The sequence below is a fragment of the Bombina bombina genome, chromosome 2 (assembly GCF_027579735.1).
Source record: "Bombina bombina isolate aBomBom1 chromosome 2, aBomBom1.pri, whole genome shotgun sequence".
NCBI classification, from domain to species: Eukaryota; Metazoa; Chordata; class Amphibia; order Anura; family Bombinatoridae; genus Bombina; species Bombina bombina.
In genome coordinates, this window is record NC_069500.1 from 730,248,760 (window position 1) to 730,273,976 (window position 25,217).

General features: G+C 43.5%; 1 protein-coding gene across 1 annotated transcript in view; it reads left to right on the forward strand.

Moving 5' to 3' along the window:
* The window catches only part of LOC128649466 (protein Hook homolog 3-like), a 227,087-nt gene that overhangs the window by 173,876 nt on the left and 27,994 nt on the right, over positions 1 to 25,217 (forward strand). Inside the window, 1 exon segment of the mRNA XM_053702748.1 lies at positions 11,832 to 11,914. Coding sequence (XP_053558723.1) covers positions 11,832 to 11,914 — 83 coding nt within the window.

Consider the following 25,217-nt stretch of genomic DNA (forward strand, 5'->3'; position numbering starts at 1 on the left):
CTTTCACTCTAGACGCCTCTTTGCAATTGGCTAAGTTAGCGGCTAAGAACTCTGGGTTTGCTATTGTGGCGCGCAGAGCGCTTTGGTTGAAATCTTGGTCGGCTGATGCGTCTTCCAAGAACAAGCTACTAAACATTCCTTTCAAGGGGAAAACGCTGTTTGGCCCTGACTTGAAAGAGATTATCTCTGATATCACTGGGGGTAAGGGCCACGCCCTTCCTCAGGATCGGCCCTTCAAGGCAAAAAATAGACCTAATTTTCGTCCCTTTCGTAAAAACGGACCAGCCCAAGGTGTTACGTCCTCTAAGCAAGAGGGTAATACTTCTCAGGCCAAGCCAGCTTGGAGACCAATGCAAGGCTGGAACAAGGGAAAGCAGGCCAAGAAACCTGCCACTGCTACCAAGACAGCATGAAATATTGGCCCCCGATCCGGGACCGGATCTGGTGGGGGGCAGACTCTCTCTCTTCGCTCAGGCTTGGGCAAGAGATGTTCTGGATCCTTGGGCGCTAGAAATAGTCTCCCAGGGTTATCTTCTGGAATTCAAGGGACTTCCCCCAAGGGGGAGGTTCCACAAGTCGCAGTTGTCTTCAGACCACATAAAAAGACAGGCGTTCTTACATTGTGTAGAAGACCTGTTAAAAATGGGAGTGATTCATCCTGTTCCATTAAGAGAACAAGGGATGGGGTTCTACTCCAATCTGTTCATAGTTCCCAAAAAAGAGGGAACGTTCAGACCAATCCTAGATCTCAAGATCTTAAACAAATTTCTCAAGGTCCCATCGTTCAAGATGGAAACCATTCGAACTATCCTTCCTTCCATCCAGGAAGGTCAATTTATGACCACGGTGGATTTAAAGGATGCGTATCTACATATTCCTATCCACAAGGAACATCATCGGTTCCTAAGGTTTGCATTCCTGGACAAACATTACCAGTTCGTGGCGCTTCCTTTCGGATTAGCCACTGCTCCAAGGATTTTCACAAAGGTACTAGGGTCCCTTCTAGCGGTGCTAAGACCAAGGGGCATTGCAGTAGTACCTTACCTGGACGACATTCTGATTCAAGCGTCGTCCCTTCCTCAAGCAAAGGCTCACACGGACATTGTCCTGGCCTTTCTCAGATCTCACGGCTGGAAAGTGAACGTGGAAAAGAGTTCTCTATCCCCGTCAACAAGGGTTCCCTTCTTGGGAACAATTATAGACTCCTTAGAAATGAGGATCTTTCTAACAGAGGCCAGAAAAACAAAGCTTCTGGACTCTTGTCGGATACTTCATTCCGTTCCTCTTCCTTCCATAGCTCAGTGCATGGAAGTGATCGGGTTGATGGTGGCGGCGATGGACATAGTTCCTTTTGCGCGCATTCATCTAAGACCATTACAACTGTGCATGCTCAGTCAGTGGAATGGGGACTATACAGACTTGTCTCCGAAGATACAAGTAAATCAGAGGACCAGAGACTCACTCCGTTGGTGGCTGTCCCTGGACAATCTGTCTCAAGGGATGATGTTCCACAGACCAGAGTGGGTCATTGTCACGACCGACGCCAGTCTGATAGGCTGGGGCGCGGTCTGGGGATCCCTGAAAGCTCAGGGTCTTTGGTCTCGGGAAGAATCTCTTCTACCGATAAATATTCTGGAACTGAGAGCGATATTCAATGCGCTCCAGGCCTGGCCCCAGCTTGCGAGGACCAGGTTCATACGGTTTCAATCAGACAACATGACGACTGTTGCGTACATCAACCATCAGGGGGGAACAAGGAGTTCCCTAGCGATGGAAGAAGTAACCAAAATTATTCTTTGGGCGGAGTCTCACTCCTGCCACCTGTCTGCTATCCACATCCCAGGAGTGGAAAATTGGGAAGCGGATTTTCTGAGTCGTCAGACATTGCATCCGGGGGAGTGGGAACTCCATCCGGAAATCTTTGCCCAAGTCACTCACCTGTGGGGCATTCCAGACATGGATCTGATGGCCTCTCGTCAGAACTTCAAAGTTCCTTGCTACGGGGGCCAGATCCAGGGATCCCAAGGCGGCTCTAGTGGATGCACTAGTAGCACCTTGGACCTTCAAACTAGCTTATGTGTTCCCGCCATTTCCTCTCATCCCCAGGCTGATAGCCAGGATCAAGCAGGAGAGGGCGTCGGTGATCTTGATAGCTCCTGCGTGGCCACGCAGGACTTGGTATGCAGATCTGGTGAATATGTCATCGGCTCCACCTTGGAAGCTACCTTTGAGACGAGACCTTCTTGTTCAGGGTCCGTTCGAACATCCGAATCTGGTTTCACTCCAGCTGACTGCTTGGAGATTGAACGCTTGATTTTATCGAAGCGAGGATTCTCAGATTCTGTGATCGATACTCTTGTTCAGGCCAGAAAGCCTGTGACTAGAAAGATTTACCACAAAATTTGGAAAAAATATATCTGTTGGTGTGAATCTAAAGGATTCCCTTGGGACAAGGTTAAGATTCCTAGGATTCTATCCTTCCTTCAAGAAGGATTGGAAAAAGGATTATCTGCAAGTTCCCTGAAGGGACAGATTTCTGCCTTGTCGGTATTACTTCACAAAAAGCTGGCAGCTGTGCCAGATGTTCAAGCCTTTGTTCAGGCTCTGGTTAGAATCAAGCCTGTTTACAAACCTTTGACTCCTCCTTGGAGTCTCAATTTAGTTCTTTCAGTTCTTCAGGGGGTTCCGTTTGAACCCTTACATTCCGTTGATATTAAGTTATTATCTTGGAAAGTTTTGTTTTTAGTTGCGATTTCTTCTGCTAGAAGAGTCTCAGAATTATCTGCTCTGCAGTGTTCTCCTCCTTATCTGGTGTTCCATGCAGATAAGGTGGTTTTACGTACTAAACCTGGTTTTCTTCCAAAAGTTGTTTCTAACAAAAACATTAACCAGGAGATTATCGTACCTTCTCTGTGTCCAAAACCAGTTTCAAAGAAGGAACGTTTGTTGCACAATTTGGATGTTGTTCGCGCTCTAAAATTCTATTTAGATGCTACAAAGGATTTTAGACAAACATCTTCCTTGTTTGTTGTTTATTCAGGTAAAAGGAGAGGTCAAAAAGCAACTTCTACCTCTCTCTCTTTTTGGATTAAAAGCATCATCAGATTGGCTTACGAGACTGCCGGACGGCAGCCTCCCGAAAGAATCACAGCTCATTCCACTAGGGCTGTGGCTTCCACATGGGCCTTCAAGAACGAGGCTTCTGTTGATCAGATATGTAGGGCAGCGACTTGGTCTTCACTGCACACTTTTACCAAATTTTACAAGTTTGATACTTTTGCTTCTTCTGAGGCTATTTTTGGGAGAAAGGTTTTGCAAGCCGTGGTGCCTTCCATTTAGGTGACCTGATTTGCTCCCTCCCTTCATCCGTGTCCTAAAGCTTTGGTATTGGTTCCCACAAGTAAGGATGACGCCGTGGACCGGACACACCTATGTTGGAGAAAACAGAATTTATGTTTACCTGATAAATTTCTTTCTCCAACGGTGTGTCCGGTCCACGGCCCGCCCTGGTTTTTTTAATCAGGTCTGATATTTTATTTTCTTTAACTACAGTCACCACGGTACCATATGGTTTCTCCTATGCAAATATTCCTCCTTAACGTCGGTCGAATGACTGGGGTAGGCGGAGCCTAGGAGGGATCATGTGACCAGCTTTGCTGGGCTCTTTGCCATTTCCTGTTGGGGAAGAGAATATCCCACAAGTAAGGATGACGCCGTGGACCGGACACACCGTTGGAGAAAGAAATTTATCAGGTAAACATAAATTCTGTTTTCGTTTGATCTCGGAAGTTATGCAGGGTGAGGTCTGGTCAGTACCTGGATGGGAGACCGCCTGGGAACACCAGGTAGAGTATGGTTGGACCTTATTTGATTCTTTATCTAGATCTAGAAGATGTCTTTCAGAGGTCAGAAAATCAAGGATGTATTCCTTTTCCCCCACTCTGCAGTCTTCTGTCCGGCCAACAGTAAGCTCTAGTGGCCGGTGGATAGCTTAGCCATCTTGCAACCAGGAGGTTGGGAGTTTGGATTTAGCTGCAGTTGATATTTCTTCTCTTTTCTGTGACCCTGTGTATGGAGGGAATTGGTCTGATGGTATTCCATGGACATCATTCCTTTTGCTATTTTCCATGACATGGAGAACTTTTGGATCTGTCTTTAAGGATAGATGACAAGAGACTTTCTTCCGTATTATTTTTTCAGGAGTATCTATCTCTGAGCACGTGCTTCTGGAGATATTCCTGGGTGATGTAACCACGGATGTCCCTAGCTTGGTTCCAGTCAGACAATATCACCTCAAGGGTTTATATCAACCATTAGGGAGGGACTAGGGGTTCCTTAGCCATGTAGGAGGTGACTTGGATTGTTCAATGGGAGGAAGCTCACATTTGCTGTCGGTCATCCACTTTCCAGTGGTGGACAATTGGGAGTCGGACTTCTAAAGAGACTGATAATTCATCCCGAGGAGTGAGCATTTCACATGGGGGGTTTCAGGAGTTGGCTTCTGTGGGCGTTTCAACAGAACTCCAAGTTTTGAAGGTACGGTTTATGGTCATGGGATCCGCAGACCATCCTGATAGATGTTCTGACATTTATCTTGGATTTCCATCTTGCGTACCTTTTTTTTCATCTGTTTGTTCTCTTTCCACGAGTCATTACTCGTATTTTCAGGTGAGAGCAGCTGTGATTTTATTAGACCCTGCGTGGCCTCGCAGGATCTGGTATTCAGACCTAGTGGAAATGTCTTCTCTCCACCTTGGAGACTACCTCTGAGGAAGGACTTCTGATTCTTGGTCTTTTCCTTCATCTAAGTCTCTGAAGCTGACTGCTTGAAGTTTGGACGCTTAGTTTTGTCTAAGCGGGGGGTTTTCTGAATTTTTTATCCTTTCTCCAGGGTGGTCTGGAAAAGGGTTTGTCAGTCAGTACCCTGAAGGGTCAGTTTTCTGCATTGTCTTTTTTGCTACATAAACATCTGGTGGACTTGCCAGATGTGCAATCTTTATATCAGGCACTGGTCTACAGGCGACTAAGGATTGTCGCCAGTTTGCTGTTTGTTTCTCTGGGAAACATAAAGGTCAGAAAGCTTCAGCTACTTCTCTGTCTCTTTGGTTGAGTAGTATAATGTGTTTGGTTTATGAGACTGCTGGACAGCAGCCTCCTGAGAGAATTCCGGCTCATTTCACTAGGGCTGTCCCTTCTTCTTGGGCTTTCAAGAAGGAAGTTTCTGTAGAACAGATTTGCAAGGCTGCAACTTGGTGTCCTCTGCATACTTTTTCCAAATTTGATATTTTTGTCTTTGCTGAGGCTTCTTTTGGCAGAAAGGTTCTTCATGCAGTGGTGCCTTCTGTTTAGTTTACCTGTCTTGTCCCTCCCTAATCATCTGTGTCCTCTAGCTTGGGTATTGGTTTCCACTAATAATTTATGATTTCGTGGACTCACCATATCTTAGGAAAGAAAACATAATTTATGCTTACCTGATAAATTTATTTCCGGATATGGTGAGTCCACGGCCCACCCTTTATTTTATTTTATTTTTCAGACACCTCTACACCTTTGTGTTATCTTCTTTCTTTTTGCATGATGTACCAAGTCCACGGATTCATCCTTACTTGTGGGATATTGTCCTTCCTAACAGGAAGTAACAAAGAGAGCACCACAGCAGAGCTGTCTATATAGCTCCCCCCTTAACTCCACCCCCCGTCATTCTCTTTGCTGGCTCTAAGCAGGAAGGGTAAAGAGAAGAGGTGTTAAACTGTTAGTTTTTATTTTATCTTCAATCAAGAGTTTGTTATTTTGAAATGGTACCGGTGTTGTACTATTTACTCTCAGGCAGGACATAGATGAAGATTTCTGCCTGGAGGATGATGATCTTAGCATTTTTAACTAAGGTCCACTGCTGTTCCCACAGAAGCTGAGGAGTACAGGAAAACTTCAGTGTGAGGAACGGTTTCTTGCTATACAGCAATGAGGTATGTTCAGTCATATTTTCTGCAGAGACTGTGTTAACTCAGAAAGGCTGACAAGTATCCCCATTAGGGGAAGGGGAAGCGGTATTCCTAGTGTTATAAAAGGCTTTAATTGCTTGCATAAAGGGCTAATTTTCTGGGCACTCTGTTTGTATATGAGATGTTGGGGCAAACGTTTGTGTTCTGGGAGTAACGTTTTTTCTTTTGTTGGGACATTTGATTGGGTTCATTTGGCTTATTGGGGTTGTTATAACCCACATGGTTTTCAGACAAGGTTTGTTAGATTTATGTAGGCCCCAGTAACATCGAGTGCGGTGGGTGGGGCCTATTTTCGCGCCTCAGTTGCGCATTTAGTTATTCAGTCAAGCAGCAAGCAACTTCTCCACAGGTCCTAACATCCTCCTGAGGGCCTAATCGAAGTTTTAACCTCATATTATCGTTCCCTAAGGGCAGGTAGGGCCACAGCAGAGCTGTGGCAAGGTGCTAATAGGGGTTTAAACCGGTTTTAGACATTTATTAATCCGTTTTTTTTCATTTGGGGGTTTATTGCTTATTTACTTGTGGTGCAATCCTTCTAAAGCTTAGAAAATTTGAAGCAATTTTAACCTGTTTTGCAGTTTGTGTATGCCTTTTTTTCTCTTAAAGGCACAGTACCGTTTTTGCAAATTGTGTTTTTTTCATTAAATAAAGTGTTTTCCAAGCTTGCTTGCCTCATTACTAGCCTGTTAAACATGTCTGACATTGAGGAAACTCATTGTTCAATTTGTTTAGAAGCCATTGTGGAACCCCCTCTTAGAATGTGTCCCACTTGTACTGATATGTCTATAAATTGCAAACGGCATATTTTGACTTATAAGAATTTGGCATTAAATGATTCTCAGACAGAAGGAAATCCAGGTTTTGCCATCTAGTTCTCCCCAAGTGTCACAACCAGTAACGCCCGCACAAGCGACACCAAGTACTTCTAGTGCGTCTAATTCTTTTACCTTGCAAGATATGGCTTCAGTTATGAATACTACCCTCACAGAGGTTTTATCTAAGCTGCCAGGGTTGCAAGGGAAGAGCAGTAGCTCTGGGTTGAGATCAAATGCTGAGCCTTCTGACGCTTTAGTAGCCGTATCCGATATTCCCTCACAATGCTCTGAGGTAGGGATGAAGGATTTGCTATCTGAGGGAGAGATTTCTGATTCAGGAAAGGTGTTCCCTCAGACAGATTCAGATATGACGGCATTTAAATTTAAGCTAGAGCACCTCCGCTTATTGCTCAGGGAGGTTTTAGCGACTCTGGATGATTGTGACCCTATTGTAGTTCCAGAGAAATTGTGTAAAATGGATAAATATTTAGAGGTTCCTGTTTACACTGATGTTTTTCCGGTCCCTAAGATGATTTCGGACATTGTTACTAAGGAGTGGGATAGACCAGGTATTCCGTTTGCACCCCCCTCCTGTTTTTAAGAAAATGTTTCCCATATCTGATACGATAAAGGACTCATGGCAGACGGTCCCTAAGGTGGAGGGAGCTATTTCTACTCTGGCTAAGCGTACAACTATACCTATTGAAGACAGTTTGTGCTTTCATTGATCCTATGGATAAAAAATTAGAGGGTCTCCTAAAGACAATTTTTGTTCATCAATGTTTTCTTCAACCTATAGCGTGCATTGTTCCTGTAACCACTGCAGCTGCCTTTTGGTTTGAGGCTCTAGAAGAGGCTCTTCAGATGGAGACCCCGCTAGATGATATTCTGGACAGAATTAAGGCTCTTAAGTTAGCTAATTCTTTTATTACAGACACCGCTTTTCATCTTGCTAAGTTAGCAGCAAAGAATTCAGGTTTTGCCATTTTAGCGCATAGAGCGTTATGGCTTAAGTCCTGGTCAGCTGATGTGTCATCCAAATCTAAGCTTTTGTCCATCCCTTTCAAAGGTAAGACCCTATTCGGGCCTGCACTGAAAGAGATCATTTCAGATATTACTGGAGGGAAGGGTTATGCCCTCCCTCAGGATAAATCAAATAAGACAAGGTCCAAACACAATAATTTTCGTTCCTTTCGAAACTTCAAGAGTGGTCCCACTTCCTCTGCTGCAAAGCAAGAGGAGAACTTTGCTCAATCCAAGCCAACCTGGAAACCTAAACAGGCTTGGAACAAGGGTAAACAGGCCAAAAAGCCTGCTGCTGCCACTAAGTCAGCATGAAGGGGTAGCCCCCGATCCAGGACCGGATCTAGTAGGGGGCAGACTCTCTCTCTTTGCTCAGGCCTGGGCAAGAGACGTTCAGGATTCCTGGGTAGTAGAAATTGTAACCCAGGGATACCTTCTAGATTTCAAGGATTCTCCTCCAAGGGGAGGTTCCATCTTTCTCAATTGTCTGTAAACCAGACAAAAAGAGAGGCGTTCTTACGCTGTGTAGAAGACCTTTTTACCATGGGAGTAATCTGCCCAGTTCCAAAAGCAGAACAGGGGCAGGGGTTCTACTCCAATCTATTTGTGGTTCCCAAAAAAGAGGGAACTTTCAGACCAATTTTAGATCTCAAGATCCAAAACCAATTCCTAAGAGTCCCATCTTTCAAGATGGAGACCATTCGGACTATCTTACCATTAATCCAGGAGGGTCAATATATGACCACCGTGGACTTAAAGGATGCGTATCTACACATTCCTATCCACAAAGATCATCACCAGTTTCTCAGGTTCGCCTTTCTGGACAAGCATTATCAGTAGGTGGCTCTTCCTTTTGGGTTGGCCACGGCGCCATGAATCTTCACAAAGGTGCTGGGGTCCCTTCTGGCGGTTCTAAGGCCGCGGGGCATAGCAGTGGCGCCTTATCTAGACGACATTCTAATTCAAGCGTCGACTTTCCAACTAGCCAACTCTCACACGGACTTAGTGTTGGTCTTTCTAAGATCTCACGGGTGGAAAGTGAACGTGAAAAAGAGTTCTCTTTCCCCCTCGCAAGAGTTTCATTTCTAGGGACTCTGATAGACTCGGTGGACATGAAAATATTTCTGACGGAGGTCAGGAAATCAAAGATTTTGTCCACCTGCCGAGCTCTTCATTCCATTCTTCGGCCGTCAGTGGCTCAGTGTATGGAGGTAATCGGTCTAATAGTAGCAGCAATGGACATAGTTCCGTTTGCTCGCTTGCATCTCAGACCACTGCAACTATGCATGCTCAATCAGTGGAATGGGGATTATGTGGATTTATCTCCTCAGATAAATCTGGATCAGGAGACCAGAGACTCTCTTCTTTGGTGGTTGTCACAGGATCATCTGTCCCAGGGAATGTGTTTCTGCAGGCCAGATTGGGTTATAGTGATGACAGACGCCAGCCTTCTGGGCTGGGGTGCAGTCTGGAGTTTCCTGAAAGCACAGGGTTTGTGGACTCGGGAGGAGGCTCTCCTACCGATAAATATTCTGGAATTAAGAGTGATATTCAATGCTCTCCAGGCATGGCCTCAGCTGGCTTCGGCCAGATTCATCAGGTTTCAGTCGGACAACATCACGACTGTGGCTTACATCAATCATCAGGGCGGAACAAGGAGCTCCTTAGCGATGATAGAGGTCTCAAAGATAATCCGATGGGCAGAGGCTCATTCTTGCCATCTGTCAGCGATCTATATCCCAGGAGTAGAGAACTGGGAGGCAGATTTTCTAAGTCGTCAGACTTTTCATCCAGGGGAGTGGGAACTCCATCCGGAGGTGTTTGCTCAACTGGTTCGGCTATGGGGCACACCAGAATTGGATCTGATGGCGTCTCGTCAGAACACCAAACTTCCTTGTTACGGATCCAGGTCAAGGGATCCTCAGGCTGTACTGATAGATGCTCTAGCAGTACCCTGGTCGTTCAACCTAGCTTATGTGTTTCCACCATTTCCTCTCCTTCCTCATTTGATTGCCAGAATCAAACAGGAGAGAGCTTCGGTGATCTTGATAGCTCCTGCTTGGCCACATAGGACTTGGTATGCAGACCTGGTGGACATGTCATCTCTGCCACCATGGACTCTGCCATTGAGACGGGACCTTCTCATTCAAGGTCCATTCAAGCATCCAAATATAATTTCTCTGCAACTGACTGCTTGGAGATTGAACGCTTGATTCTATCAAAGCGAGGTTTCTCTGAGTCGGTCATAGGTACCTTGATTCAGGCTCGAAAGCCTGTTACCAGGAAAATCTATCATAAGATATGGCGTAAATATCTTTTTTTGGTGCGAATCCAAAGGCTACTCCTGGAGTAAAATCAGGATTCCTAGGAGTTTGTCTTTTCTCCAAGAGGGATTGGAGAAAGGATTGTCAGCTAGTTCCCTAAAAGGACAGATATATGCTGTCTATTCTGTTGCATAAGCGTCTGGCAGATGTTCCAGACGTTCTGGCTTTTTGTCAGGCTTTAGCTAGAATTAAGCCTGTGTTTAAACCTGTTGCTCCGCCATGGAGTCTAAATTTAGTTCTTAAAGTTCTTCAGGGGGTTCCGTTTGAACCCATGCATTCCATAGATGTTAAGCTTTTATCTTGGAAAGTGTTCTTCTTATTCGCTATCTCTTCAGCTCGAAGAGTTTCTGAACTATCTGCATTACAATGTGATTCGCCTTATCTGGTTTTCCATGCTGATAAGGTGGTTTTGTGTACAAAGCCTGGGTTCCTACCTAAGGTTGTTACTAACAGGAATATCAATCAGGAAATTGTTGTTCCTTCTCTGTGTCCTAATCCTTCTTCTAAGAAGGAACGTCTGTTACACAACTTGGACGTGGTTCGTGCTTTGAAATTTTATTTACAGGCAACCAAAGATTTTCGTCAAACATCTTCTTTGTTTGTTGTCTATTCTGGAAAGCGTAGGGGTCACAAGGCTACGGCGACTTCTCTTTCCTTTTGGCTGAAAAGCATCATCCGTTTGGCTTATGAGAATGCAGGACAGCAGCCTCCTGAAAGGATTACAGCTCATTCTACTAGAGCGGTAGCTTCCACATGGGCTTCTAAAAATGATGCTTCTGTTGAACAGATTTGTAAGGCTGTGACTTGGTCTTCGCTCCATACTTTTTCAAAATTTTACAAATTTGCTTCTTCGGAGGCTATTTTTGGGAGAAAGGTTTTGCAAGCAGTGGTGCCTTCCGTTTAGGTTCCTGTCTTGTCCCTCCCTTCATCCGTGTCCTAAAGCTTTGGTATTGGTATCCCACAAGTAAGGATGAATCCGTGGACTCGGTACATCATGCAAAAGAAAACAAAATTTATGCTTACCTGATAAATTTCTTTCTTTTGCGATGTACTGAGTCCACGGCCCGGCCTGTCTATTCAAGACAGATGGTATTTTTTTATTAAAAAACTTCAGTCACCTCTGCACCTTATAGTTTCTCCTTTTCTTCCTTGGCCTTCGGTCGAATGACTGGGGGGTGAAGTTAAGGGGGGAGCTATATAGACAGCTCTGCTGTGGTGCTCTCTTTGCTACTTCTTGTTAGGAAGGACAATATCCCACAAGTAAGGATGAATCCGTGGACTCGGTACATCGCAAAAGAAAGAAATTTATCAGGTAAGCATACATTTTGTTTTTTCCATTTTCCCTTCGGCTAAATGACTGGAGGTTATGGGTAAGGGAAGTGACATATATAGCAGCTTTGCTGTGGTGCTCTTTGCCGCCTCCTGCTGGCCAGGAGTGATATTCCCACTAGTAATTGATGATTCCGTTAACTCACCATATCCAGAAAGAAAGAAATTTATCAGCTAAGCATAAATTATGTTTCTCTATCTGAATCATGAAAGAAAAAAATTAGGTTTCATGTCCCTTTAAAGTCTATTTAATGTCCTTTTAACACATTGAAAATGTTTTGTTCTAGAATGTTTGCAAATACTTTTTTTCTCTTTTTATATACATTTTTGGGGGAAAGAGAGAAACTTCATGAAGCCAATAACGAACTCCAAAAGAAACGAGCAATTATTGAAGATTTGGAGCCACGATACAACAATAGTTGTAAGTTGATGCATCGTATCCCTAATTATTATTATTTTTTTTCATTGATGTGATTAAAAACATGGGTTATAACAGATTATATTATCTCTTTTGAGATGGGCTAATTATTCTCATATCTAGGATACATAATGTTACCTATATGCTCTTCCTTCTAAACAGCTCTTCATAACATTTTGTAGTTTTATAAATGAGACTGATGATCTGCACAACTGCAGTATATCATTTAGTCACGTGCCATATAATCCTGAGCCAGAGAAACTGACCACACAGATGAGCTGTTGAATATAAAAAACACAAATACAAGAAGTGATGTAAAATAAGTAAAGAAAAAAAAAATATCATCATCTGTTTGTTTTCTCTTAATATACTTATTCAAGATTAATGGGACATAAACCCAGAGTAGCTTTGATACAGCAGCTCATATCTGATTAGTTTCCATTCACCTTTTTACCCAGCAACTGTCTGTCTTTTTAGAAGCTCATTACTAAAGTAATACTATATAATAGCCAGACATTCCAGCCTCGATTTTGCATCAGTTTTGATAATTAAAGGGACAGTCTACTCCAAAATTTTTATTGTTTTAAAAGATAGATAACAACTTAACTACCAATTTCCCAGCTTTGCACAACCAACATTTTTATAATAATATACTTTATAACATTTAAACCTCTAAATTTCGGACTGTTTCTAAGCCACTACAGACTGCCTCTTATTGCAAGTGTTTTTATTCAAATTTCACAGCAAGACACTGCTAATTCAGGTGTGTCTTATAGATAACATTGTGCTCTCTCCCGTGGAGTTGTGCAAGAACCAGCACTAATTGGCAAAAATTCAAGTCACTAGATAATAAATTGCCCTTTGATAAGGGGGCTTAGATACAAGGTAATCACAAAGGTAAAAAGTATATTAATATAACTGTGTTGGTTGTGCAAAACTAGGGAATGGGTAATAAAGGGATTATCTATAATTTTGAACAGTAAACATTTTGGAGTAGACTGTCCCTTTAATAAAGCTGAATATTTATGACTTGATGATGATGATGACAAAAATACAAAAAAACATGTATTTTGAAGAAATATATGCAATTCTTTTGTCTGCCACATAATATCCCTGGCCCTGTAGCCTCACTATCTGCTATATAACCATGTCATATGCCTGCTCCTGTAGCCTCATTGTCTGCCACATAACCACATCATATCCCTGGCCCTGCAGCCTCACTGTCTGCTATATAACCATGTCATATGCCTGTTCCTGTAGCCTCATTGTCTGCCACATAACCACATCGTATCCCTAGCCCTGCAGCCTCACTGTCTGCTATATTACCATGTCATATGCCTGCTCCTGTAGCCTCATTATCTGCCACATAACCACATCGTATCACTAGCCCTGCAGCCTCATTGTCTGCCACATAACCACATCGTATCCCTAGCCCTGCAGCCTCACTGTCTGCTATATTACCATGTCATATGCCTGCTCCTGTAGCCTCATTATCTGCCACATAACCACATGATATCCCTAGCCCTGCAGCCCCACTGTCTGCCACATAACCACATCATATCCCTAGCCCTGCAGACTCGCTGTCTGCCACATAACCACATCATATCCCTAGCCCTGCAGCCTCTCTGTCTGCCATATAACCACATCATATCCCTAGCCCTGCAGCCTCACTGTCTGCCATATAACCACATCATATTCCTAGCCCTGCAGCCTCACTGTCTGCCATATAACCACATCATATCCCTAGCCCTGCAGTCTCACTTTCTGCCATAAAATCACATCAGCTTCATGTCTACATCATATAAGACCCCTCGCCTTGAAGCCCTTCTTTTAGAGGGATTGGCACACATATCGGTCATTGTACTCTCCTATGTTTTTCTTTTTAAAGACACGATGAGTCCACGGATCATCTTCATTACTTATGGGATATTCACCTCCTGGTCAGCAGGAGGAGGCAAAGAGCAACACAGCAGAGCTGTTAAATAACTCCTCCCTTCCCTCCCACTCTAGTCATTCTCTTTGCCTACGTTAGTGCTAGGAAGAGGTAAAGTTAGGTGTTAGAAAAGATTCTTCAATCAAGAGTTTATTATTTTTAAAGTAGTGCAAGATTGTGCTGCTTTGTTCTAGGATGTAGCTGTAGTCCATATCAGTCTCTTCAGTAGAGCTTTTGGTGGCTTTAAAGCAATGGGAACTTGTGGGACATAATTCTCACTGCTCCTCCCATACATTTTATGCTGCCCTTATCCTGATGGCCTAAGCAATTTTACTCAGGCTTTATCATTTTCCACAGGGCTATGGGAGGGAGAGGACCTCTTAAACCTGCTGGACTGTCCTGCTGTCGGACAGGATTAAGGTAAGTGCTGACTTTTTTATTCTGGGAGGATGCAAAACTCAGAGGAAAGTGGGCACTTTAATTATATACCTATAACATATAAGGCTCAGACATGGGGCTCTTTATGTTGGGACATCATGCTCTCTGTGTATGGAGGGTTTTAGACAGCATACGTACAGGCACTGGGGCTAGGAGCTAAGCTTATTTTTCTTTATGGTGTTTAATTTCCCTAACGGTTTATTCTAACTGTGAAGCTGGTCGGGTTGTGTGTTTTTAGTAGCGCCCACGATGGGCGGGGCTATCGTTTTGCGCGCTTCCTGTAAGCTGCGCAGTATTCAGCCTTGTCTGGTGTGTCATGGACGTCTGAACAGTGTCGCACTAGAACCGCATGGTTTTTGAATAAATAGAGCAAGCGGTTTTAGCGCTATTGGAGCCCTTATCATCCGGATCGCTAAAAATATAGCAGTGAGCCCGGTTGGCAGGTAGGTGCCTCGGCAGAGCTGCTGAGGTTTTAGGGTGTCTGAAATTTTACTTTGTTTAGCTGAGGGTACGTTCTTTTTTTCCTAAGCAGTAAAAAGGATTACCTTTTACATTTTAAAGGCACAGTAATGGTTTAGATAATTAAACAATTTTTTGAGTTAAAATAATTTGATTAACTTATGATTTTATTTTGGGGCACATTTTTTCTTCATGTAGTAAAAAAGTTTCTTTTTAAATTTTAAAGGGACAGTAACGTTTTATTGTAATAAATTATTTTTGTGTAAAAGTAAAGTTTTATTACATTGTCATTTTATTGTGCCTCAGTATGGACATAGGAGCCGTGCAAAATGTTACTTGCTCCATGTGTTTGGATGCAAATGTGGAACCATCAATCCCTTTCTGTCCCTCATGTATTGAGAGGGCTTTGTTATAGGGAAAAGATTTTTCATGAGCAAAATTTTTAAAAAGCGGATGCTTCTCAGAAGTCTGACGAGATTCAGAGTATGCCGCAGCTTTCTCCCCAAGCGTCCCAAACTTTAACGCCCGCACAAGCAATGCCCTGTACTCCCGCTTTAGTGCCTGCTGGAGTTACCTTAAAAGACATAGCTGCGCTTATGTCTTCCACAATTTCTGATGCGTTGTCTGCTTTTCCAATGTTACAAGGCCAACGTAAGAGGAAAGACATACATGCAGTCAGTGAAGTTTCTGATGCAATGGTGGCAATCTCGGATGTACCCTCCCTGGGAACTGAGATGGAGGGTATTGAGGTTCCATCAGAAGGCGAAATTTCCGGGGAGACTTCCTGTGGGTGGAGCGTGGATGAAGGAGTGCACGCTCCAAGCTCCCGGGACTGTGGAGCAATATACTAGCAGACACCCAGCCACAGTGCCCTATTGTTGGGGTAAAGAAGTACCCTGCCTGGGGGAATTGATGTGGTAGGAGGAAGCCCATAGATCCCTTAAAGGCTGCCTGGAATCAGCCACAAAATATATTTGTGGGGATGGCAGGAGTGCAGAGAGCAGAGTAAAGGGACTAAGTTTGTCGGCTCCCAACATACCCACAGATAAACTAAAATCCACATAAAAGACAAGCCAAGCGGCACCGAAAGAGAACAAGGTATACAGAAGCGCAGGGTGCCTGGAAAGGTGTTGGAGCCGCTAGAGAGAGGCCTTGTGTGTGGAGAAAGTTGCTGCTCTCAAGGTAACGAGACCAGCTGCAAGACCAGCTGGGAAAAGGCCAAGAACGAGCCCAGGTGGAGCGCCGCCAGTATCCGAAGACAAGCTGCAGTAGCGGTCAAGAAAAAGACTCACCAGCGAAGAAGGAACCGTGGTCCAGTGGAAACAGCTAAGTGCAGCAATATCTTACCCCCCGGTAAGTCGGCATAGGCAGATGACGTCATCTCTACGGGCCGGGCAGTGTGCGAGGAGCGTGCACTTGATCGCGCTAGAAGACGGAGGCCCTAAGCAGTACGCATAGCCCGAGAAAAAACAGCAGAGAGAGAGCTGCCCAGAAGGTGTCATAGCCCAGGACACCGTGAAGAGGTCCAGGGGTAAGTAAGAGGGAGCAAAAACGGCTGATATTTGACTATTGTCTACCCTGAAGTGCAGCTAAAAAGGGCCGGTTCACCGTAAGACCAGGAGTTATTTTTAAGCAAAAAGTATTAACTCTGCAAGGTATATCAGTTTGGCTCATTGTAAGTGGCGGACCCACCTTTATAATTAATATTGCCACAGAGTGTTGGATCTCTCCTTAAGAAGCCAAGGTTGATGATTTCTGTTATAATAACGGACTACCACCTTTTCCATAAGGGTATTAAGAAAAAGGAGTATTGCCTATATTAGTGTAACTGGACGGGCAAAGAAGGCTTACATATATGAAAAGCTAAGGTGATTAAACTTTCTGTAACAAATGCCTTGCTGTCAAAGAGGATAACTAAAGTTAGCAAGAACTGCTTGCCAATATCAGACTGTAAAGAGTCTTCAAGGCGGTCAAGGGCAGGACATGGGTTTGCCTGATGCAAGAGGACTGATAAATGTGTTAAGACTCATTTGAAAACTGAGGAATATCATAAGAATGTGTTTCCCTGATAGGGACTGACAAGTAACAGCCCCGGCATCAAGCAGGTTGAACCAGCAGAATTTGTGTATAAATAGAATTTAGAAGATTAGATTGCAGGCTTTTATTTGGTTCAAGGATATGATGCTAATATAGTACTAGCAAGGCATTGTCTTCTTGTTTGTTTGTATATAACTGTGCAAAAGCCTTTGTTTTCTGACATATGGTATATCCTCCTATCTGCTTGATTGGTTGTCCTCTATGTAAAGGTGAATGGTCGTATATATTTGAAATATGCAGTAAGCTAAACATAATATATCATACAAACCACCAGCCCAGTAGAAAAGTTGAATATTAGGCTACTGTAAGAGGTATATAGCAGGTCTCTGCAGTCTAACTACCAGGGGGATAATTTAAAAAAACCGGAGTACTTGGACGGTAGTATAAGACGGAAAAACCGTATTACATAGAGAGGTGTTTTGCCCTTCTTTATTAAAACCTAAGGAAACAGATAAAAAGCACAAGCCAAATTACATTGGCGTATAGGCCACGGCTTTGGAATAGAGAAACTAATTTTAGAATCTGTATACAAGTGAAACACTTACTAAGTTATCTATCTATTACAGTTTTTGCCACAGGGTATTATCTACAATTTTAATACAGATAATAAGGGGAAGGAGCCAGGAGGAAGAGACAGGGAAGGGTAGACAGAGGTCTGAGCTAGGAAGCATAATATATCTCTGTCACGACTAAAGACCCTATTTGTTTTTCTCCTTTTTTCCTATTTTTCTCTTTCTCGTTTTCTCCTCTTTCTCTCTTCTCACTTTCAGTTCTTCTCTTTTGCTCTCCTCACTTGAGTGGTCAGGCGGGAGACGTGGACGCCCACGAAACAGTGGGCTGGGTATTGTTTAACCAAGCTAGAGTACACTAAAAAGGGGGTGGGTGGTCATCTCACATTAAGATCATTAAATTGGCCTATAAAGCTTATACCTCTTACAAAATTCTAAAATTAGAAACCATACAGAATTTCCAGGTATAGGAGAACAGTTGGAAAATAGGATCACAAAACAAGATATATGTATAATTAGAGTACAAAAAAAAAAAAAAAAAAGTCAGACTATCACTGCCCTAGATAGAAGTGTATATATTGTAGCCACTTTAAGGAATAGGCCCTGTCAATCTCGATGGACAAATTCATGACAAGCACGAAAAATAAGTCCCCCGCCATGCCATTAAGAAAGGATAGGAAACAGAGATTAGGCCAAGATAGGAAACAGAGATTAGGCAAAGAAGCTGGCATTGAGGCTAGTTTGGAAAGCCACTCTATAAATCAAGACACACAAATGACTATAAATCAACTTGCGGATCTTTTACTCCCGCAGTTTGAACTGGTGAAGAAGGATATTGCAGATTTATCACAGGAGATCAGGCAGTTCTCAGTCAGAATGGCAGAAATAGAGTCTAGGGTCTCAGAAACAGAAGATAAATTAAATATCCAAGACATAAATATGAAGGAAAATACAGATAAAATTAGGGCTCTTATGTTAAAGGTGGAAGATCTGGAGGACAGATCCCGCCGGAACAATGTTAGGGTAGTGGGACTCCCAGAGAGTAGAGAGTTTCAGGACCTTTTGAAATTTGCGACAACTACACTCCCTAAGTTATTAGGGATGCAGGCAGATAGGGACACACTCCAGGTAGAACGAGCGCACAGGGTAGGAAGTGTTAGGACCTACACAGATGGAAACACACGTCCCAGAATGGTTCTAATCAGGTACCTGAATTTTCAGGACAAAATTAATATCATGCAACACTTCAGGAAACTACAAACATTAACAATTGAAGGGAAAAAGAAGCACAAGAGTTCTGTCAGGAGAATAACATAGAGGTCTGAATGGGTATTTTCATGTTATTAGGTCATTAAAGGCAATAAGAATGTATATGAATTTTAAATGTTTAAGGGGGAATTTCTATGTTGCAAGGTTATTAAAGGCAAAAAGAATGTATCAGAATTTTAATTTATCCAGTATAATAAAAGGCTGCGGAAAGGGGGGGGGGGAGAATGGGCGGTCCCTTTTTTTTTTTTTTTTCTTTTTTTTTCCTTTTCTCCAACATAGGTGTGTCCGGTCCACGGCGTCATCCTTACTTGTGGGATATTCTCTTCCCCAACAGGAAATGGCAAAGAGCCCAGCAAAGCTGGTCACATGATCCCTCCTAGGCTCCGCCTACCCCAGTCATTCTCTTTGCCGTTGTACAGGCAACATCTCCACGGAGATGGCTTAGAGTTTTTTAGTGTTTAACTGTAGTTTTTATTATTCAATCAAGAGTTTGTTATTTTGAAATAGTGCTGGTATGTACTATTTACTCAGAAACAGAAAAGAGATGAAGATTTCTGTTTGTATGAGGAAAATGATTTTAGCAACCGTCACTAAAATCCATGGCTGTTCCACACAGGACTGTTGAGAGCAATTAACTTCAGTTGGGGGAACAGTGAGCAGTCTCTTGCTGCTTGAGGTATGACACATTCTAACAAGACGATGTAATGCTGGAAGCTGTCATTTTCCCTATGGGATCCGGTAAGCCATGTTTATTACGATCTTAAATAAGGGCTTCACAAGGGCTTATTAAGACTGTAGACTTTTTCTGGGCTAAATCGATTCATTATTAACACATATTTAGCCTTGAGGAATCATTTATTCTGGGTATTTTGATATAATAATATCGGCAGGCACTGTTTTAGACACCTTTTTCTTTAGGGGCTTTCCCAAATCATAGGCAGAGCCTCATTTTCGCGCCGGTGTTGCGCACTTGTTTTTGAGAGGCATGACATGCAGTCGCATGTGAGAGGAGCTCTGATACTTAGAAAAGACTTTCTGAAGGCGTCATTTGGTATCGTATTCCCCTTTGGGCTTGGTTGGGTCTCAGCAAAGCAGATACCAGGGACTGTAAAGGGGTTAAAGTTAAAAACGGCTCCGGTTCCGTTATTTTAAGGGTTAAAGCTTCCAAATTTGGTGTGCAATACTTTTAAGGCTTTAAGACACTGTGGTGAAAATTTGGTGAATTTTGAACAATTCCTTCATGTTTTTTCGCAATTGCAGTAATAAAGTGTGTTCAGTTTAAAATTTAAAGCGACAGTAACGGTTTTATTTTAAAACGTTTTTTGTACTTTGTTATCAAGTTTATGCCTGTTTAACATGTCTGAACTACCAGATAGACTGTGTTCTGAATGTGGGGAAGCCAGAATTCCCATTCATTTAAATAAATGTGATTTATGTGACAATGACAATGATGCCCAAGATGATTCCTCAAGTGAGGGGAGTAAGCATGGTACTGCATCATTCCCTCCTTCGTCTACACGAGTCTTGCCCACTCAGGAGGCCCCTAGTACATCTAGCGCGCCAATACTCCTTACTATGCAACAATTAACGGCTGTAATGGATAATTCTGTCAAAAACATTTTAGCCAAAATGAACACTTATCAGCGTAAGCGCGACTGCTCTGTTTTAGATACTGAAGAGCATGACGACGCTGATAATAATGGTTCTGAAGGGCCCCTAACCCAGTCTGATGGGGCCAGGGAGGTTTTGTCTGAGGGAGAAATTACTGATTCAGGGAACATTTCTCAACAAGCTGAACCTGATGTGATTACGTTTAAATTTAAGTTGGAACATCTCCGCATTCTGCTTAAGGAGGTATTATCCACTCTGGATGATTGTGACAAGTTGGTCATCCCAGAGAAACTATGTAAAATTGACAAGTTCCTAGAGGTCCCGGGGCTCCCAGAAGCTTTTCCTATACCCAAGCGGGTGGCGGACATTGTTAATAAAGAATGGGAAAGGCCCGGTATTCCTTTCGTCCCTCCCCCCATATTTAAAAAATTGTTTCCTATGGTCGACCCCAGAAAGGACTTATGGCAGACAGTCCCCAAGGTCGAGGGAGCGGTTTCCACTTTAAACAAACGCACCACTATACCCATAGAGGATAGTTGTGCTTTCAAAGATCCTATGGATAAAAAATTAGAAGGTTTACTTAAAAAGATGTTTGTTCAGCAGGGTTACCTTCTACAACCAATTTCATGCATTGTCCCTGTAGCTACAGCCGCATGTTTCTGGTTCGATGAGCTGATAAAGGCGGTCGATAGTGATTCTCCTCCTTATGAGGAGATTATGGACAGAATCAATGCTCTCAAATTGGCTAATTCTTTCACCCTAGACGCCACTTTGCAATTGGCTAGGTTAGCGGCTAAGAATTCTGGGTTTGCTATTGTGGCGCGCAGAGCGCTTTGGTTGAAATCTTGGTCAGCTGATGCGTCTTCCAAGAACAAGCTACTTAACATTCCTTTCAAGGGGAAAACGCTGTTTGGCCCTGACTTGAAAGAGATTATCTCTGATATCACTGGGGGTAAGGGCCACGCCCTTCCTCAGGATCGGCCTTTCAAGGCAAAAAATAAACCTAATTTTCGTCCCTTTCGTAGAAATGGACCAGCCCAAAGTGCTACGTCCTCTAAGCAAGAGGGTAATACTTCTCAAGCCAAGCCAGCTTGGAGACCAATGCAAGGCTGGAACAAGGGAAAGCAGGCCAAGAAACCTGCCACTGCTACCAAGACAGCATGAAATGTTGGCCCCCGATCCGGGACCGGATCTGGTGGGGGGCAGACTCTCTCTCTTCGCTCAGGCTTGGGCAAGAGATGTTCTGGATCCTTGGGCGCTAGAAATAGTCTCCCAAGGTTATCTTCTGGAATTCAAGGGGCTTCCCCCAAGGGGGAGGTTCCACAGGTCCCAGTTGTCTTCAGACCACATAAAAAGACAGGCATTCTTACATTGTGTAGAAGACCTGTTAAAAATGGGAGTGATTCATCCTGTTCCATTAAGAGAACAAGGGATGGGGTTCTACTCCAATCTGTTCATAGTTCCCAAAAAAGAGGGAACGTTCAGACCAATCTTAGATCTCAAGATCTTAAACAAATTTCTCAAGGTTCCATCGTTCAAGATGGAAACCATTCGAACTATTCTTCCTTCCATCCAGGAAGGTCAATTCATGACCACAGTGGATTTAAAGGATGCGTATCTACATATTCCTATCCACAAGGAACATCATCGGTTCCTAAGGTTCGCATTCCTGGACAAGCATTACCAGTTCGTGGCGCTTCCTTTCGGATTAGCCACTGCTCCAAGGATTTTCACAAAGGTACTAGGGTCCCTTCTAGCTGTGCTAAGATCAAGGGGCATTGCTGTAGTACCTTACTTGGACGACATTCTGATTCAAGCGTCGTCCCTTCCTCAAGCAAAGGCTCACACGGACATTGTCCTGGCCTTTCTCAGATCTCACGGATGGAAAGTGAACGTGGAAAAGAGTTCTCTATCTCCGTCAACAAGGGTTCCCTTCTTGGGAACAATAATAGACTCCTTAGAAATGAGGATTTTTCTGACAGAGGCCAGAAAAACAAAACTTCTAGACTCTTGTCGGATACTTCATTCAGTTCCTCTTCCTTCCATAGCGCAGTGCATGGAAGTGATCGGTTTGATGGTAGCGGCAATGGACATAGTTCCTTTTGCGCGCATTCATCTAAGACCATTACAACTGTGCATGCTCAGTCAGTGGAATGGGGACTATACAGACTTGTCTCCGAAGATACAAGTAAATCAGAGGACCAGAGACTCACTCCGTTGGTGGCTGTCCCTGGACAACCTGTCACAAGGGATGACATTCCGCAGACCGGAGTGGGTCATCGTCACGACCGACGCCAGTCTGATGGGCTGGGGAGCGGTCTGGGGATCCCTGAAAGCTCAGGGTCTTTGGTCTCGGGAAGAATCTCTTCTACCGATAAATATTCTGGAACTGAGAGCGATATTCAATGCTCTCAAGGCTTGGCCTCAGCTAGCGAGGGCCAAGTTCATACGGTTTCAATCAGACAACATGACAACTGTTGCGTACATCAACCATCAGGGGGGAACAAGGAGTTCCCTAGCGATGGAAGAAGTGACCAAAATCATTCTATGGGCGGAGTCTCACTCCTGCCACCTGTCTGCTATCCACATCCCAGGAGTGGAAAATTGGGAAGCGGATTTTCTGAGTCGTCAGACATTGCATCCGGGGGAGTGGGGACTCCATCCGGAAATCTTTGCCCAAGTCACTCAGCTGTGGGGCATTCCAGACATGGATCTGATGGCCTCTCGTCAGAACTTCAAAGTTCCTTGCTACGGGTCCAGATCCAGGGATCCCAAGGCGGCTCTAGTGGATGCACTAGTAGCACCTTGGACCTTCAAACTAGCTTATGTGTTCCCGCCGTTTCCTCTCATCCCCAGGCTGGTAGCCAGGATCAATCAGGAGAGGGCGTCGGTGATCTTGATAGCTCCTGCGTGGCCACGCAGGACTTGGTATGCAGATCTGGTGAATATGTCATCGGCTCCACCTTGGAAGCTACCTTTGAGACGAGACCTTCTTGTTCAGGGTCCGTTCGAACATCCGAATCTGGTTTCACTCCAGCTGACTGCTTGGAGATTGAACGCTTGATCTTATCCAAGCGAGGGTTCTCAGATTCTGTTATCGATACTCTGGTTCAGGCCAGAAAGCCTGTAACTAGAAAGATTTACCACAAAATTTGGAAAAAATATAGCTGTTGGTGTGAATCTAAAGGATTCCCTTGGGACAAGGTTAAGATTCCTAGGATTCTATCCTTCCTTCAAGAAGGATTGGAAAAAGGATTATCTGCTAGTTCCCTGAAGGGACAGATTTCTGCCTTGTCTGTGTTACTTCACAAAAAGCTGGCAGCTGTGCCAGATGTTCAAGCCTTTGTTCAGGCTCTGGTTAGAATTAAGCCTGTTTACAAACCTTTGACTCCTCCTTGGAGTCTCAACTTAGTTCTTTCAGTTCTTCAGGGGGTTCCGTTTGAACCCTTACATTCCGTTGATATTAAGTTATTATCTTGGAAAGTTTTGTTTTTAGTTGCAATTTCTTCTGCTAGAAGAGTTTCAGAATTATCTGCTCTGCAGTGTTCTCCTCCTTATCTGGTGTTCCATGCAGATAAGGTGGTTTTACGTACTAAACCTGGTTTTCTTCCAAAAGTTGTTTCTAACAAAAACATTAACCAGGAGATTATCGTACCTTCTCTGTGTCCGAAACCAGTTTCAAAGAAGGACCGTTTGTTGCACAATTTGGATGTTGTTCGCGCTCTAAAATTCTATTTAGATGCTACAAAGGATTTTAGACAAACATCTTCCTTGTTTGTTGTTTATTCCGGTAAAAGGAGAGGTCAAAAAGCAACTTCTACCTCTCTCTCTTTTTGGATTAAAAGCATCATCAGATTGGCTTACGAGACTGCCGGACGGCAGCCTCCCGAAAGAATCACGGCTCATTCCACTAGGGCTGTGGCTTCCACATGGGCCTTCAAGAACGAGGCTTCTGTTGATCAGATATGTAGGGCAGCGACTTGGTCTTCACTGCACACTTTTACCAAATTTTACAAGTTTGATACTTTTGCTTCTTCTGAGGCTATTTTTGGGAGAAAGGTTTTGCAAGCCGTGGTGCCTTCCATTTAGGTGACCTGATTTGCTCCCTCCCTTCATCCGTGTCCTAAAGCTTTGGTATTGGTTCCCACAAGTAAGGATGACGCCGTGGACCGGACACACCTATGTTGGAGAAAACAGAATTTATGTTTACCTGATAAATTACTTTCTCCAACGGTGTGTCCGGTCCACGGCCCGCCCTGGTTTTTTTAATCAGGTCTGATAATTTATTTTCTTTAACTACAGTCACCACGGTACCATATGGTTTCTCCTATGCAAATATTCCTCCTTAACGTCGGTCGAATGACTGGGGTAGGCGGAGCCTAGGAGGGATCATGTGACCAGCTTTGCTGGGCTCTTTGCCATTTCCTGTTGGGGAAGAGAATATCCCACAAGTAAGGATGACGCCGTGGACCGGACACACCGTTGGAGAAAGTAATTTATCAGGTAAACATAAATTCTGTTTTTTGTTTTTGTTTTCTTTAGTATAGATTAAAATGTCAGAATCCCTAAAGTTAGTGTCGTGGAATGTGGGGGGTATAACCTCCCCCATTAAATGGAAGAATGTTTTGAGAATGCTGAAAGGGGAGAAGCCTGATATTATTTTTTTGCAGGAACTGCACCTGAAGGATCACGAAATAGTAAAATTGAAAGTTAACTGGGTGGCAGAAATTGTAGCTACCGCATGTAATAAGCGTAAGTGTGGGGTTGCTATTATCATAAAAAAAAAGGTTAATTATAAAATTCTAAAACAAGAGTGTGATCTGCAGGGTAGGTACATAGTACTCCAGATGCAGATAGAAGGCGTCTGTTGGACCTTTTGCAATATATACGCCCCAAATAAACTTGAGAAAAGCTTTTGGCAAAAGATCCAACAGAAACTCATACCACATTTAGAGCAGAACTTGATTATAGCTGGAGATATGAATCTTAC